The following is a 15,081-nucleotide window of genomic DNA, read 5'->3' as shown; positions in this document are numbered from 1 at the left end:
AGGTCATAGCCAACAATGGCCAGCATTGAATAAATTTATATCGAAATAAAATCCCTCACTTTTAAGTCATACACCCAATACTTATTAGAAATACTTCTACTAAAAATAATAATTAAAACCAATTATACTGTATGGCAAAAAAATACCTATTTTTCGAAATTGACAAAAGAATTTGCATAGCAAGCTGCTGAAAAAGCATGGCCAAATAGTAGGGTATTCAATTAATCGGGTTTCTCGGTTTTAGATTTAATCGGTTAATTTTAAATTATTCGATTAACCTAATAATTTCTATTTAAATTTTAAACTGAAAATAAATCCACGAAATTTCTGTACTTATTTAAGTATTTTATTAATAAAACGAACAATAACATGGAAAATAAACAAAACATAGCAATTCAACCAAAAAGTAAATAATTTTCGTTAGTTTTAATAAAGCTCGAGTTGGATAAAACTCTCTCGCTATTTGTAGATGTTGGAGAAATCGAAAGCATGGTAAAGAATATCCAATATCTCAGTTATTTTTTTAGTTTTTTTCTAAGCATATAAAATCTCCATTATACCATTGAAGTCATTTTTGGATTTTTTTTAGATACTTTTAATAATTTCGATAAGTTCTGATAAAAACTCATTTCAGTAGTATCTCCAGTTTCGTCTATTATCATGTTCTCAACCGACAAATGTATGTAAATTAAATATGTCAGTTTTTATATAAACATTTTTCTTGGATGTTCGAAAAAATATGTAATTTTCCTTTGACATTGGTATTTGAATTAAAATGGAAAAATAAATACAAAAAAAATTATTTCGGTTAATCGACACAAATTAATCGGTTTATTTGTTATTTGAAAATCGCCAATTTTGAATTATTCGAACAGTTAACCGACCAAAATTAAACTGATTGAATACTCTAGCAAATAGTATATAAGGCAGAAAATTTTGCAACAAAATTTTGGGAAATGCAGAAAGGAAGGCAAAAAATGCATAAGAAAAGATAATGATTTGATGCATTATTTCAAAATTAAGCTTTTGTTTAAATTCTAGACCATGCCCTTCAACGATTCAAAATTACGGTTATTGGTACGTCGATGTTAACAGGTTTGGAGCAGATTGAGCTCCCTAACTAACTTAAAGTCCTATATATCATCTATGATTTCTCTTATTACAAGGTTTTACACCTTTTTGGGTTGTTGAAAAACAAGGAAAAAATATACCAATACATTATACTTGAACGCTGTAAAAAATATCCCAGCGCGAAAAAGATGCAGTAGAGAGGCATTCCTAAATGCCTCATTTTGCAGACACAAGGACAGCTAACTGATTTGCGAAATCATTTCTATTTTACACGACGTGTCATTGGGAGAATAACCTCCCTACTCGCAACTTGTTCCATGGCTGATAGAAGACCTTCTTAGAATGTCTTCAATTGAAGGACTTTCATATATGAATTTTAATTAATGGTTACACCATATTTTGCAATTCAATTTTGAATGTGTATGAAATTTGATTAGATGGAGAAGCAAAGTCCTTCTAGACCATTGGTAGGCAAATAGAGGCATTTAATTTGTGTGCTTTTTTGGGTAAAAAATAAAATATCCACAACAACATCAAGCAACTGAATGAAATGTGTGTATTTTTACGCTCTATTACGCTCTTTTGTTCACATTCGGGTTGTTTGACGAAAATCAATATGTTTTGCGAAGAAGCATATTGCATATTTCAAAATGTGTAAATATATCTTTTAGAAGGCCTTCAAAGTAAAACCCCAGCACAATAAAACTAATTCCTGCGATATGTCGCAGTTTTTGCACATCGCACACAAACACAAAAACAGTTATACATGGTACTGTATCGCCCGATCGTGCAATATTATCCCGCGTCTTAACAAGACATCAATTTGATCACAATGTGAACAACTCTTGACGATGATATGTTCTTGTTCGAAAAACGTTTTCAGAACAATTGTTTGAACAACTATGTCTAACATCAAATGTAATTTTTATACAAAAAGACAGCAGCAGCGCGTCGTTTTAAAAAACTACTTCGACATGTTCTCCACACAGCGAAGAAAATTAACAAATTTGGGCCAGTAATTCTGCCGACGTGGGGTTAAAATGTACTTAATATTAACTATAATTAGCAACATTGACAACCTTTTTGGCCACCCTAATGTACATACATATACTTTACATTGTGCTTTCTAGGACATACAAAAACAGCTACAATAAACAACTTAATTTTAATAAGTTCGTTATTTGCTCTTAAGACAACTTAATGGTATTATGTACTTGCTCTTTAATAACACATCTTAGTAGTTAATTGTCATCATTAAAATCGTTCTTCCATAGAAAAGTAGTGTCTCATAAAGAGTGTCACAAAATTTGCACACTGTTTGAATTAAATAGAAAACTCATTTTTCTTCTTTAGATTGTGTTTTTTTTATGGAATCATAAATTGCGCAAGATAGGTCATCACTTTGGATGATGTGCTCGAAACTAAAGTCTATTATTATTGAGATATTGCTAAATAATGATAATGCCTAATTTTGCTAAATTGTCAGTTGTAAAACAGTATTTTATTTGTTTTTCTATTTGTTGGCAACACTTTACTGCACAAATGGCGGCAAATTCAAATCTTGTGTGAATTTTGGGACACCCTTAATAACAAAATAATTCGTATGTTTAATTTTTGTAATTTTAATAGAAAAACAATCATGCGTTCATTTGTAAATTTATTCCATTTATGTCATTATTTTACTAACAACATTCGATTACTAATTGTTCCAGTTTTTTAAAAAAAATGAAAAGTTAAAGAATCCGGAAACAGAGTTTACGGCAATGAAAAAATCGGTTAACTCGATTTCGGTTTTGGATATTCTAGCCGTAACATACATACCGCTACCTTAATATAGAAAGGCCCTAACTAACAATTTAATGTTGTGACATTTTATTTTATTAATGGTGTATTACGGGATTATCTATCGAAGTATGGAAAAAACTAAATTTTTGGAAAAAACGAGTTAGAGCGTTTCTATATTAAGGTAACGATACATATAATATGGTCAAATCCACACCTCACGACATCTTTTTGTGGGATTCAATAACGCAAAGTGGAGCAGAATTAAAATTTTGGTCACATGTTCTAAAATCCCAAAGCTGGGATCAGAAAACGGAAAGCAGCTTAGGAAACCTTGATGTGTTTCCTATTTCCTATGGGCAAAATTGTAAAAATAACATTTTTGGGATTTTTCCCTTTGACCTTTTGACAAGTTTTTTTACACTTTGTTATTTAGAATGAAAAATTTAAAAAACTTTGAAAATTTCTATTTTTTTTGTTTAGATAAGTTAATGTTTGGTATTACAAAAATAATTTTAGTCAATATCTCAATTAGATTTAAAAATATGCCACTTTAAAACTCCGTCCCTTTAAAATTTAACAAGACCGAGAGCTTTCTAAAAATATAAAAATTTTTGAAATCGGATGGGAAACAAAAAAATTGCTCGTGTTTAAAAATTTTACATATCGAAGGTACCCTTCTTTGAGTCCCCATAAACCCCAACCGATTTACCTAAAAATTTTTCAGGATGATTTTTTTACTAATGTTTACCAAACTGGGGGGTGAGAATGGCCAAAATCCAACTTTCGTTTATTAAGAACCACCCTAATGACCATACCTCGATATCTAGACCAATAATATATTTAAATAAACACTTCATATAACGCCGCACAGTGGTTTAGAAACTTTTTTTTTTGGAAATAATTCGGTATCTCGGGAACTATTGGAGATATTATTACAAAATTTCACATGGTTAGAGCTGAGGTTTTTAGTTGAATTACATTTGTTCAGCTTCCTAGGGGTAATACGGGCCAGTTTGTGCCCCCTCAAAGTTGGTCACCTCGGGTCCCAAAATTTTTAAAAAAATCCCCAAAAATTCATTTATGATCCGAATGAGCTGAAATTTAAAATATAAATAGTCCTTGAGAAGATCTACAAAAAATACGCTTACATGTGTAGGTTATCTCCTTCACTTGAAGAGATATTTAGGTTTATTTTTTTTAATTTTGCTCGATTTTTTTTTGTTTTTTAGATGTGGCGGCCCTACGTAGGGTCGAATTTTTTTTTCAGAATATCAGCTATATTGGCAATAAAATTCTAAATAAAATAAAAAAAACTTGGTAACAGTTATCTCGTCCGTGTAAAAAGTTACACGCATCCAAAGTTGGAACATGTAAAATGGGCCTAATTTTTTACGATTTTTCCTAAAAAAGTCCCTATATTTTTTCTTTTGGAGAAACAAATTTTCTTTGGGACTATATACAATTTTTATATGTTCCGGAAAGAAAACTTAATGCAAAAGCATGTAAAGTAAAATTGGGCTCACTTAAGCGGACACAGTATCCCCCAGACCTATCCAAACTTGGACAATTTTAAAAAAAATATTTAGGTTTCAGTAAAATATTCTAAAAAGGCAAAGCACCGATCCTCGAAAAAGTTCCGTATTTGTATAACCCTATATGTTGTTTAAATACTTAGAAAGTTGTTTTACTAGCACACGGTAAATAGCGTCACAGTAGGCACTTTTCTAAAAAAACTCAGTTTTTGGAACACATTTTCCCCGTTTTGGGAATTTCGATATTTGAAAATAAAAAATGTCAAAAATTATAATGTCATTAATTTAAGGACATTTGGATCTAAATTAGTTCCCAATTTTGTTATGATATCTTTAACCGTTAAAATATTACATTAAATCAAATTTTATATTTTTATTCGTGGAAAATCACCATATGAAAGTTTTTTTTAGTTTTTAAGGTAAATGAAGTCCCAAAATTTTATAAAATTATTTAATTTTACTAAAATATCAATCCTCAGGTCATAATGTTTTCAACAGTATCAAATACTTATATAAAAAGCCTTTATTTACTCCTCAGAAGTTCCACAAACATTGCCCGCTTTGACAAATTTGTACGTTTTTTCATAGATAAATAGATATCTATCAGTGCTTAGATACTTATGGAGTAAAAATATTTGGTAATTTTTACCCGTAGATATTGATTTGAAATTAATATAAAGTTACCTTTTCGGTAAGTATATATGCTGGGTGTTTTACACCGTAGATATATATTTATTGAAGTTACGGGCATTAGTGTAGGGTATTATATGGTCGGGCGTGACCGATGTTTAGATTGACTATGAATTAATTCTCGTAATTTAAATCAGTGGTCGGTATAAAGAGACAATGGCCCATAATCATAGTCAAAAATAAAGTACATTTTAAGAGAATTAAACTCGACTTTACTTAAGAGTGGACTTTAGGTCTATCATAGACAAGTTAAAGTATACTTCTATACTTCTGCATCAGCTGTTCTTCGCCGAGTAAAAAAGTTCATCACAAAGTAAAAAATGTTTAAGTTACAAGATATTGAACATTTATCAATAAAATTAGTACCAAAATATCGTATTATTAATTAATATCGTTTATGGGTAAACAACTGATTATGTTCACCGCCTAATCTATGAATACCGGCCACTGATTTCAACAGTCAGATAGCCTCAAAAATATTGTTTATCTTTTTATATACATAAGTATGTCTGTCAAGTGACCCAACTTTTGAAACCGATGTCCTCTGATCGGGATGAAATTTGCACCAAGGTTCGTCCTTTTAGATAGTAATTTACACAACAACTTTTCAACAGGAAATGTTTTTGATTTTGCAAAAAAGACAAAAATTGTATGTCTTGAGTTTCAAAACAGTTGAGAAATGTCAAATTTATACCCTTACTACTTACTCTTTAAAATTGTGTCTAAATTACTCTCCAAAAGGACTAACCTTGGTGCAAATTTCATCCCGATCGGAAGACATCGGTTTCAAAATTTGTTTCACTTGACAAAAAATCTCCCATATACATACATATATACAATTGCTTGAAAGATCTTAAATACTATAATTATATAAACACAGTTTTCACAAACCTGCATATTTACATAAAATTCGAGTGTCCAAAGAAACGGTTTGTTGGGAAACTCTTGTAGGAATACTACCCCAAATTACGAAATATCAAAATTCATTTTTTTTCAGATTTATGCTAAAAATATCGAATTTATTTGGTAAAACAAAATTATTAATATTTTCAAAATTACGAAACTTTTGACACACATTTAAAAAAAGTTTTAAAAAGTTGTTTAAGACAAATTATGTACATATCACACTGGTTCCTCTAAAGAGCGTCAACGGAAAATTTTTAAATTTTCACTTTATGCAAGGAATCGATGTGGAGTGGTCATATCTACCCAATATTTTCTCTACTCTTTCGCCAAAAAATACAGTTGTATCCGTACAGTTGTTTCATTGTAATGATTACAATACATTACAATGTAATGTATTGAAAAAAAAATAGTTTTTTGCTTCTACTGAACATTTTAAAATTTTGAGTTGACGCTCTTTAGAGGAACCACTGCGATATGTATGTATATTGATTCGATATTTTCTGGTATCGTCCGATAATGAACTGAATATATTGTTACGAAATTGTACTTGAATTCAAATATAACGATTTTAACGGCTGATTTAAAAGTAGCATAATGCTTTCAAATAGCAGTGCTGTAATAGCAAACTGTAACATATCTGTGGGCATTATTAACATTGAATAAAAAGCTTTCAGTTGACCATTGATCGTAATAATGCAACGCTGTTTGCTGCGACCGTATATTCGAATTCGAATATTCAGTTAAAGAACATTGTAGAAAGTACACCACAGATGGCGTATATATTAGAAAGCTCTCGACAGTTAAAGAGCAATGCAGATGACAGTGTTATAAATAGTGGCAGAGGTTGCAGTCGTTAGTTAGTTTATCAGAGACGCTATTCAAATAAACATCAACTAAGTGCCTTAAAGTGTGCTGTATTTTCAAGTGAATTCGTGTAAAGTGTGTCTGTATTTCTGCGAATTTATTAATGTGTATAAAAAACATTGAGTGACTATTTAATTCTGTTGTTGTACATTTTAAATAAATAAAGAGTTGTTACAATTTTCAAACTACTAAACGACTTTTATTTGCAATCAAAAGTATCCGGTTTATTTAAAGGAAATAAACCAACGTTTTGAAAAGGTTAAAACGTAACAATATAAACATTTTGCCTGTTTTAAATTTATTGTAATTTTCTTATTTGAGATATGGCATTCGAAATCGAGTAATGTTTGATTGGTATTTCTACAAAATGTTTCCCTATTGGACACTCTAATTTACATACATATTTACTTTATTTATATAAAAACATAATACATAAATATATATTTATATTATAGGTACATAGTACATACATATACATATTATTTTTATAAAATAAACATCTACTAACAATTTGAGAAAATCGCAATTATAATTTCCAATAAATGCTTTATTATTATACTTATTATTTATTTTCACACATCTTGATTATTGAACAAAGTAAAACTCAAATAACAAATAAACAAATAGTATGTACTTACTTATAGTCAGTACCTACTTACAAAAATAAACTGCGTCATTTAATGTTTTTATATGAATGTTTGCACCAACATTTTGTTTCTTTGCGTTCTTTTTTTCCATTTCTTTTTATGAACTAAAATGTACAAAAAAAAAAAATAAAACTAAAAACTAAATCACAGCCGCCCACTGAAACCACACCAGGTTCAGATATAGAACAAACAAATAATAAATTAAATAATACCACTACTACAATTCCTCAGACTCAATCCTATACGAATGCCATACAGTCGTTAATCAATAATACGAATGTAAGAGTGAAGATTGCCGATTTGGGTAACGCCTGTTACGAGGTAAGTGTTTTTGTTGCTTTATCTATGCCCATTCTAATGATTGTTCTTAAATTGTTGTTTTCTTGCCTTTTAGTACCATCATTTTACGGAAGATATACAAACGAGACAATATCGTTCGATAGAGGTCCTATTGGGAGCTCCTTATAACTATACAGCCGATATTTGGAGTACGGCTTGTTTGGCATTTGAATTGGCAACGGGAGATTATCTATTTGATCCACATGCTGGTGAAACCTATTCTAGGGATGAAGATCATTTGGCTCATATCATAGAGTTGCTGGGTACAATACCACCATCAGTGATACTGAGGGGAAAACATGGTCTAAAATATTTTACTAGTTATGGTAAGTACATATGTACATCTTAAACTGAAATAGCTAAATTAGTATTTTAAATCGGATTTACTTTTCCTTTATTGTCTTGTCTACTACCAGTTTAGCCAAATTCTTCTAATCTAATTTTGCACCATGCCTTTTTTGATAGCTTGGATCATCTCCGAAATTTTTTAAAAAATACTACATTATTAAATTTGTTTTGTTCGAATAAAACGAATAATTCGAATAATAGATTTTATCCATTATTCGATTTTTGACTCAATAGAATCAAAAATCTAAAAAAATCCTATTTTTGGTACTTTTTAAACGTTTTTTTTCCATTGCAATGGAAGTGTTGCATAAATTTCCCCGACACTTTAATATCGACCTATCTTATTCAGGGAGAGGATGCATTAATGTACGATTAACAAAGAAGTTGCCAAACAAAGGGATCGTTTGGCATCTTCTATATTAATAAGAATCTGGTTATCCTAGTCTGAGATACTACAGTGAACTCTCTATAATGTGAACTAATTTAGTAGTTCATATTTTCGAATTTGTTCACATTTTCGATTGTGAATTTTTTTATATATTATTAAGTTATTCTGTCTAAAAACAATTTCTACAAGGAATGAAAACGCAAAGCCTTGGTAAAGCTCCTTTTTTAATTTATTTGAAATATAAAAAGTTTTTAAAAATCCACTTTTATAAACATGGGTAGTTTCGGATAAGACGCCTTTTACATTAGGCAATTTAGTTCCTCAATTTAGTCTCTTGTGTTTGTAGATGTCGAAGGAAAGGTCGGATAAAGAAGAATAAAATTTAGCATGTTGTTTTGTTTTTGGGCAAGAGTCTTGCGCTACTAAATTGCCTAATGTGAAGGGGGTCTAATTATATTTAAAAATAGTCGGTTATTATTTTCTGTTTTTTCTTTTGTTCGATCAGCTTATTTACCGCCACTTCCCTGATTGTTTTCAATAATTTAATGTCAGTTTGATCGATCATTTAAAATTCTATCCACATCACAGCATTGTTAAAAATTTCGACAGCTTCTTTGGATTGAATGTTGTTTTCAGTCGCTTCAATAATACAGTGGGCATCATCGTCGGACTATTCTTGTAAATCATTTTCGCCAAATGACGTGACATCTTCACAAGGATTATTGTTTCAATCTCTAATATTTGACACAGTATATACTTCCTGAGGGCACAATGTCTGTAAAAGATCTGCTGCAGTAAGTTCTATAGATCTAACCTCTGATTGGCACCTTTCTTTTAAAACGCTCAAAGAAACCTTATAATTTGTTATTTTATGGGATCCCAACGCATTTCCACAGCATACTTATACTTTGCTTCTCCACTTTCGCACCTGGGGCACTTTTCTTCAATGACATGAGAGAAGAAGTTTCCAATATAAAAGGGACTCATTGGCATTATACAACTGCTCATTGGATAAACCCAAATCTTCTATCTCTGTGTTCAATCTTAGTTTAAAAGGATTTGCGCACTGAGATTGGGCAGAAAGTTCTTCACCGTTTATTTGAAGAATTCGTGATACGTATATCTTTTTTTCCTATTTTCGGTTATCTTGTTGTGTAGTTGATTAGCTTTCTCCCCACTTACCCACTTATAGAGAGGTTTTTATTCCGCATACAAACAAACCATATAGAGAGATTTTTTTCCATTTTTGGAAGCCGTGAAGATGGCAATATTTTCCGTTTTTTGGGTCCAAAAACAAATTGGGAATTCCCAAAAATTAAAAAAAAAAATTCACTATTTGGATCTATTAAACCTTGTTCACTATTTAGAGCACCCATATAAAAACTGAGTGTTCACATTAGTGGATAGTTCATTATATTGGATTTTCACATTACCACGAGTTCACTGTGTTTTACGTTTTATATGTTTAAATTAATATCAAAATTAAATCGTTACCTTTTTCCATTTACAGGCAGTTTACGGTATATAACGAAATTAAAACCCTGGAGCCTCATTAATGTTTTAATTGAAAAATACGACTGGGATCCAGCAGAAGCCAAAAAGTTCTCAGATTTCTTATTACCCATGTTGGAATATAATCCAGTTATACGGGCCTCAGCTGCTGAATGCCTAACTCATCCATGGCTGGAGGAAAAAGAAGAGTTTGTTTAACTAAATGGAACAAAACAACAAACAAAATCATTTATAGAACAACAACAAAAAAACAACAACATAATTTGATAGCTTTGATGAAATTAGTTTTAAACAAAAATCTTAAAATAATTATAATTACAAATAACAAATATTGAATTATTATATACATACATACAAATACACATTATACATACATACATATTTATACATAGTACATACATACATACAACACATACATTGTATGTAAATCGTAGTAAAAATAATAAGAAAATTAAATTTATTACATACAATACATACTTACATATGTATTCATACATATAATTTTAATTACGCATTAAAAGCTTTAAAGCTTTTATTAAATGAATTTAAATATTTTGTTTTTTAATTAAACTTTAATATTTACCAAGCTAAACTTTTTGGTTCATTGTTTTGATTTTTTGAAAAAAGGCTTTAATATTATTTTTAAAATCATTAAAAGGGAAAACCATAACAAATATATGACAAAATTAAACACTTAAAATTAAATATTAAAAATAATAACAATAAAATTTACACGTTTAATAAAATTTATAATAAATAATTATTACAAAGTGAAATAAATAATTAAAATAAAATAAAATAAATACTATAAGCCTATCTGACTGATTTAAATAAAAATATATAGAAAAACAACAACAACAATATAAAATTTTTCAGCAACTTTAAAGGATAAACAAATATTATTATAAAACATACATTTATAAAACATTTAAGATAAAGAGAAGAAAAACAAAAACAGTAACATTTAATTAAAACTAAATTTATGATAAAGAAATATATTTAGTATAAACAAATTAAACTTAAAACAAGGTAAAAAAAAAACTAAATAAAATTAATTTTTGTAGAATGTGTTATAAATTATGAAATAAAAAACCCAAAAACAATTAAATATAATTAAAAATTGTAAAACTCAAAGATAACCAACCAACATTGCGATTAAATAACGATCGGTCAAACCGATTGTATTATACCCTACATCAATTTAAAAAAAAACCAATATGAGAGCCATAATTTCTGGACAAATGTTGGCATACACTACAGGTCATTCAAATTTATTGGGACCGAATTAGCGCATATATGATCAAATGAGCTATCGTATCAAACAATAATTTCGATATCGAAATTATAATAATATGTACTAAATTCTATGATCGATATCGAATGCCATTATCTCAAATAAGAAAATACGATAAATTTTACTCGATATCGAATGCGGTAACTCGGCTCCTGGTCATAAATTTTAATTTGTATTGTTCTTAAATTGTAAAAATAATAGAAAAACAAGTAAGAGAGCTATATTCGGTTGTGCCGAATCTTTATATCCTTCATCAAATTATACTTCAAAATACAAATTTTAAATATTTTTAGGTAAAATTTTTTTTTTCAAATTTGTTTTTTTAATTTTTTGGAAAAAATTTTTTTCCAATTTTTATTTAAAATTTAAAATTTTTTTTTTTAAATTTTAAAAAAAATAATAAACTTCTCGAAAGCATGTCTGACAGAATTATTGAAGATTTCGATCCCGAAGATATCTGGGATTTTCAGAAAATTGATTTCAACAAACAGACGGACATGCTATCGACTCCGCTATCAGTAAAATTTACTGATTACTGAAATTATTTTCAGTAATCAGTAAAATTGCAGAGTCTAGAGATTTTCACAGTCACTCACTTTTATTCGACAACGTAGAATGGCCCTTTGAAGTACCATCAGTAAAATTTACTGAATACTGATTTTTTTTTCAGTAATCAGTAAAAATTTACTGGTAATGAAACTTATATTTCATTACCAGTAAGCATTTACTGATTACTGAAACGCTTACTGCAGTAAAAAAGTAATGCAGTATGCCCATGTATGTTAAAATCATATTTTGGAAGAGTATGAGGTGCTCATTTTATAAACCATATTGGCAAACATTTGACAACAATTTTATGGAAAAAATTTCGTAGCTCTTTTTATAAAAAATTCTTAAGTTTGAAAAAATTTCGCATTAAAAAATGAGGTCCTCCGTGAATATTTTCCGATGTCAGCTTAAGATTAATATAGTGCAAATTTTAATGAAAGTAAAAATGTAGACAATACTAAAAATTCCGGAATTTTATTTCTATTTCGATTAATAGTTATCAAAAATCGATTTCAGCATAAAAATCGGACTATATAATCGATCACGAAATAATAGTTTTTAGACCCTGAAAATAGATTTTCGACTATAATCGTAATCGATTTACCATTCACTAGTGAAGGGTATAAAAAAGCGTGAGTTAAAAAGCAATTAAATGTTGTTTTGGTTAAAAAACTTGTATTTCCTATTAAGGAAATTATTTTTCCACCTTGAATTGGAGAGTATTATGACCTTTGAATTTAACTATAACATCAACTCTTACCTAATCTTACCTAGACAGGTAGTTAGAGTTCGATCGAATATTCGGATTAGTCCAAAAGTTCAGTTACAGAGATACATGTAAATCATAATACAAATTCAAGAACTTGACAAACCGATAAATATCAGAAAAACTATTCCTTAAAAAAAGACGACTTTTAAGATAGAAATGAACAAAAGTCCGCCAGTATATATATTTGAGAGCTTACCAGGGAGGTGATTTTTAAAAGAAGAGGTGATAAGCTAGTTAAAGAAAAAGAAAATTATAATTTTGGTGTGCCGACCAGCTCTGGGAACCAATTCTAAATATTTTCAGGAATCTCTGTCTGACCGCCGGTCCGTGTGTTGGTGAAATAGGAAGCACTTTTATGAAATATCTGCAAAATATATAAGTATGTATGTAAAAAAGGATATAGCGAAGACATTAAAATTTAATAGCTCATATTCTGAGATATTAGCCCATTTTTTCACAAAATGGGCTTAATCGACTCCGCTACCTATAAGGATCCAGAATACATATATACATTATAGGGTCGGAAAATTATATTGTGGAAATTACAAACGGAATGACAAACTTATATATACCCTTCTCACGAAGGTGAAGGGTATAATAATTTCATTCAAAAACATTTAAAGCTAAATAGATTTCAGAACTGGACATTTAACTGACAATTGATTGATGTGGGGTAATATAACAAACTCAATTTAAATTTCTCAATATATTCAAATTTGTTTAAAAACACAAATTTTTGCATTCAAATCTGCCTGATAAACTTTATTCACCCTTAACTTCTCCAATTTTCTACAAATTTTTATATAGAAACCTAGCAATTTTTAAAGTTTTTTTATAATGATATTCTCAATATTTTCTTACATTAGTGGAATTGTATAGAAATGTTTATATTCTATTTATACGAGTAAATAAAAATACATACTTAAAGTACGAATAAAATGTTTATTTAACAAAAAAAAAACTAAAAGTAAAGGACACTAAGACATCAATTGGAAAGTAACCATTTAAAGAAAAAAATAAATATTTATTTATAAATATTACCAAAACAAACAAAAAATATTCTGACCAATAATAAATTATTAATTAATTCTAAAAAATACATTGAAAATGATCCACATAAGAAAATCTTTCATACATTTCGTATAAATAAAAACAAATAAAAAAAATATGGAAACATTTTACATCTACAACAAATATAAATAAATTTATTAATTAATACGAGTAAATAATATACAAACAAACATACTTACTCATATTAAAAAACAAAATACAACAACAAGTATTATGAATATCTTAAATAATACAACAAAAACTAAGAATTCAAATAAATAATAAAAACAAAAAACATTTTATAAAAACGAAAAATTTAATTCATTGCAGTTTTATTTGAAATATTTTAGTGGAACTTAGTAAGTACTGCATACACAATTGGTCAATTCACAAGGTCTCCTATCAGTCATATTGTCATAATGTCCTAATATATCACGGCTCGGTAAACAATGTTTTAAAGCAAAATGTCTATACAAAATTTGTTTTTAAAAACGTTGTTTAAATTTAAAAATTGTTTATTAATAAAGCTTTTAATATTTAACTAGCATAACCCGGTGCACTTCGCTACCCCTACCCTAATAAAATTAAAAAACTACGTACAATGGTACGAAAATGACACATGCAAAATATAACTAACTAATTTGGTATGGGAGATACCACTCCACTGTTCTGATCCCATCCAGTTTTAAATCTTTTGTGTAAAGAAATAACTCATATCAAGCTTTACTTTAACTTTCCTTTATAAGTGATCACGCTTAGCTAAACTTCTTACAGGGATCAGGAATAAATTCGTTTTTAGCTAACCTCCGTAGAATGGTAATAAATTGATTGATACAGAGTTTAAATATTTTTAAAATTATTGTTCTCGAGATATTCAAAATTAATTATTTACATTGTGCCACAACCACTACTGCAATCCTGACCATTTTCAGACAATCTCTGTAAAATGGTAAGAGAGCTATGCGGGCAAAGTTTGAATAACCTTGCAATTATTACTTTGTATGGAAGGTGATTCACCTACTTTTCCGACCCCTCCCATTTTGGTTCCCCAGATATTCGAAATCAATATGGGAGGTGCTACGCCCTCTAACCAAATTCCGTCTATATTCAGCTAAACTCCGCACAGTAATAAGAAATTCGTAAAAAGTTTAAACACTTTTACAATTATAGTTCTACAGATATTCAAAATTAATTATTTACTTTGTATAGGGTGTGCCACGCCCACTATTCCAATCCCGAACAATTTCAGCGAAACGCAAAATTATAAATGAGCCATTTAGACTATGTTTGAAGAATCTTGCAATTATAGTTCACAAAATATTTAGAAATAACTATTT

At 29.0% G+C, this 15,081-nt stretch overlaps 1 protein-coding gene across 5 annotated transcripts in view; it reads left to right on the top strand.

The window, feature by feature from the left end:
- Srpk79D (Serine-arginine protein kinase at 79D) overlaps nt 1-10,669 on the top strand; it is a 35,095-nt gene extending 24,426 nt beyond the window's left edge. The window contains exons 6-8 of one of the 5 annotated variants that reach the window (XM_065504157.1): nt 7,646-7,816; nt 7,890-8,160; nt 10,081-10,669. In XM_065504157.1, the coding sequence (XP_065360229.1) occupies nt 7,646-7,816; nt 7,890-8,160; nt 10,081-10,280 (642 nt within the window). In that variant the 3' untranslated portion in view covers nt 10,281-10,669. The remainder of the gene's footprint in view (nt 1-7,645; nt 7,817-7,889; nt 8,161-10,080) is intronic. The other 4 variants (XM_065504154.1, XM_065504156.1, XM_065504153.1 and 1 more) reach the window with 4 other exon arrangements.
- Nucleotides 10,670-15,081: the final 4,412 nt, after the last annotated feature.

Source organism: Calliphora vicina, chromosome 3, assembly GCF_958450345.1.
Source record: "Calliphora vicina chromosome 3, idCalVici1.1, whole genome shotgun sequence".
NCBI lineage: Eukaryota > Metazoa > Arthropoda > Insecta > Diptera > Calliphoridae > Calliphora > Calliphora vicina.
The sequence above is the reverse complement of the archived record's forward strand: the minus strand, read 5'-3'. Positions and strand labels throughout refer to the sequence as shown.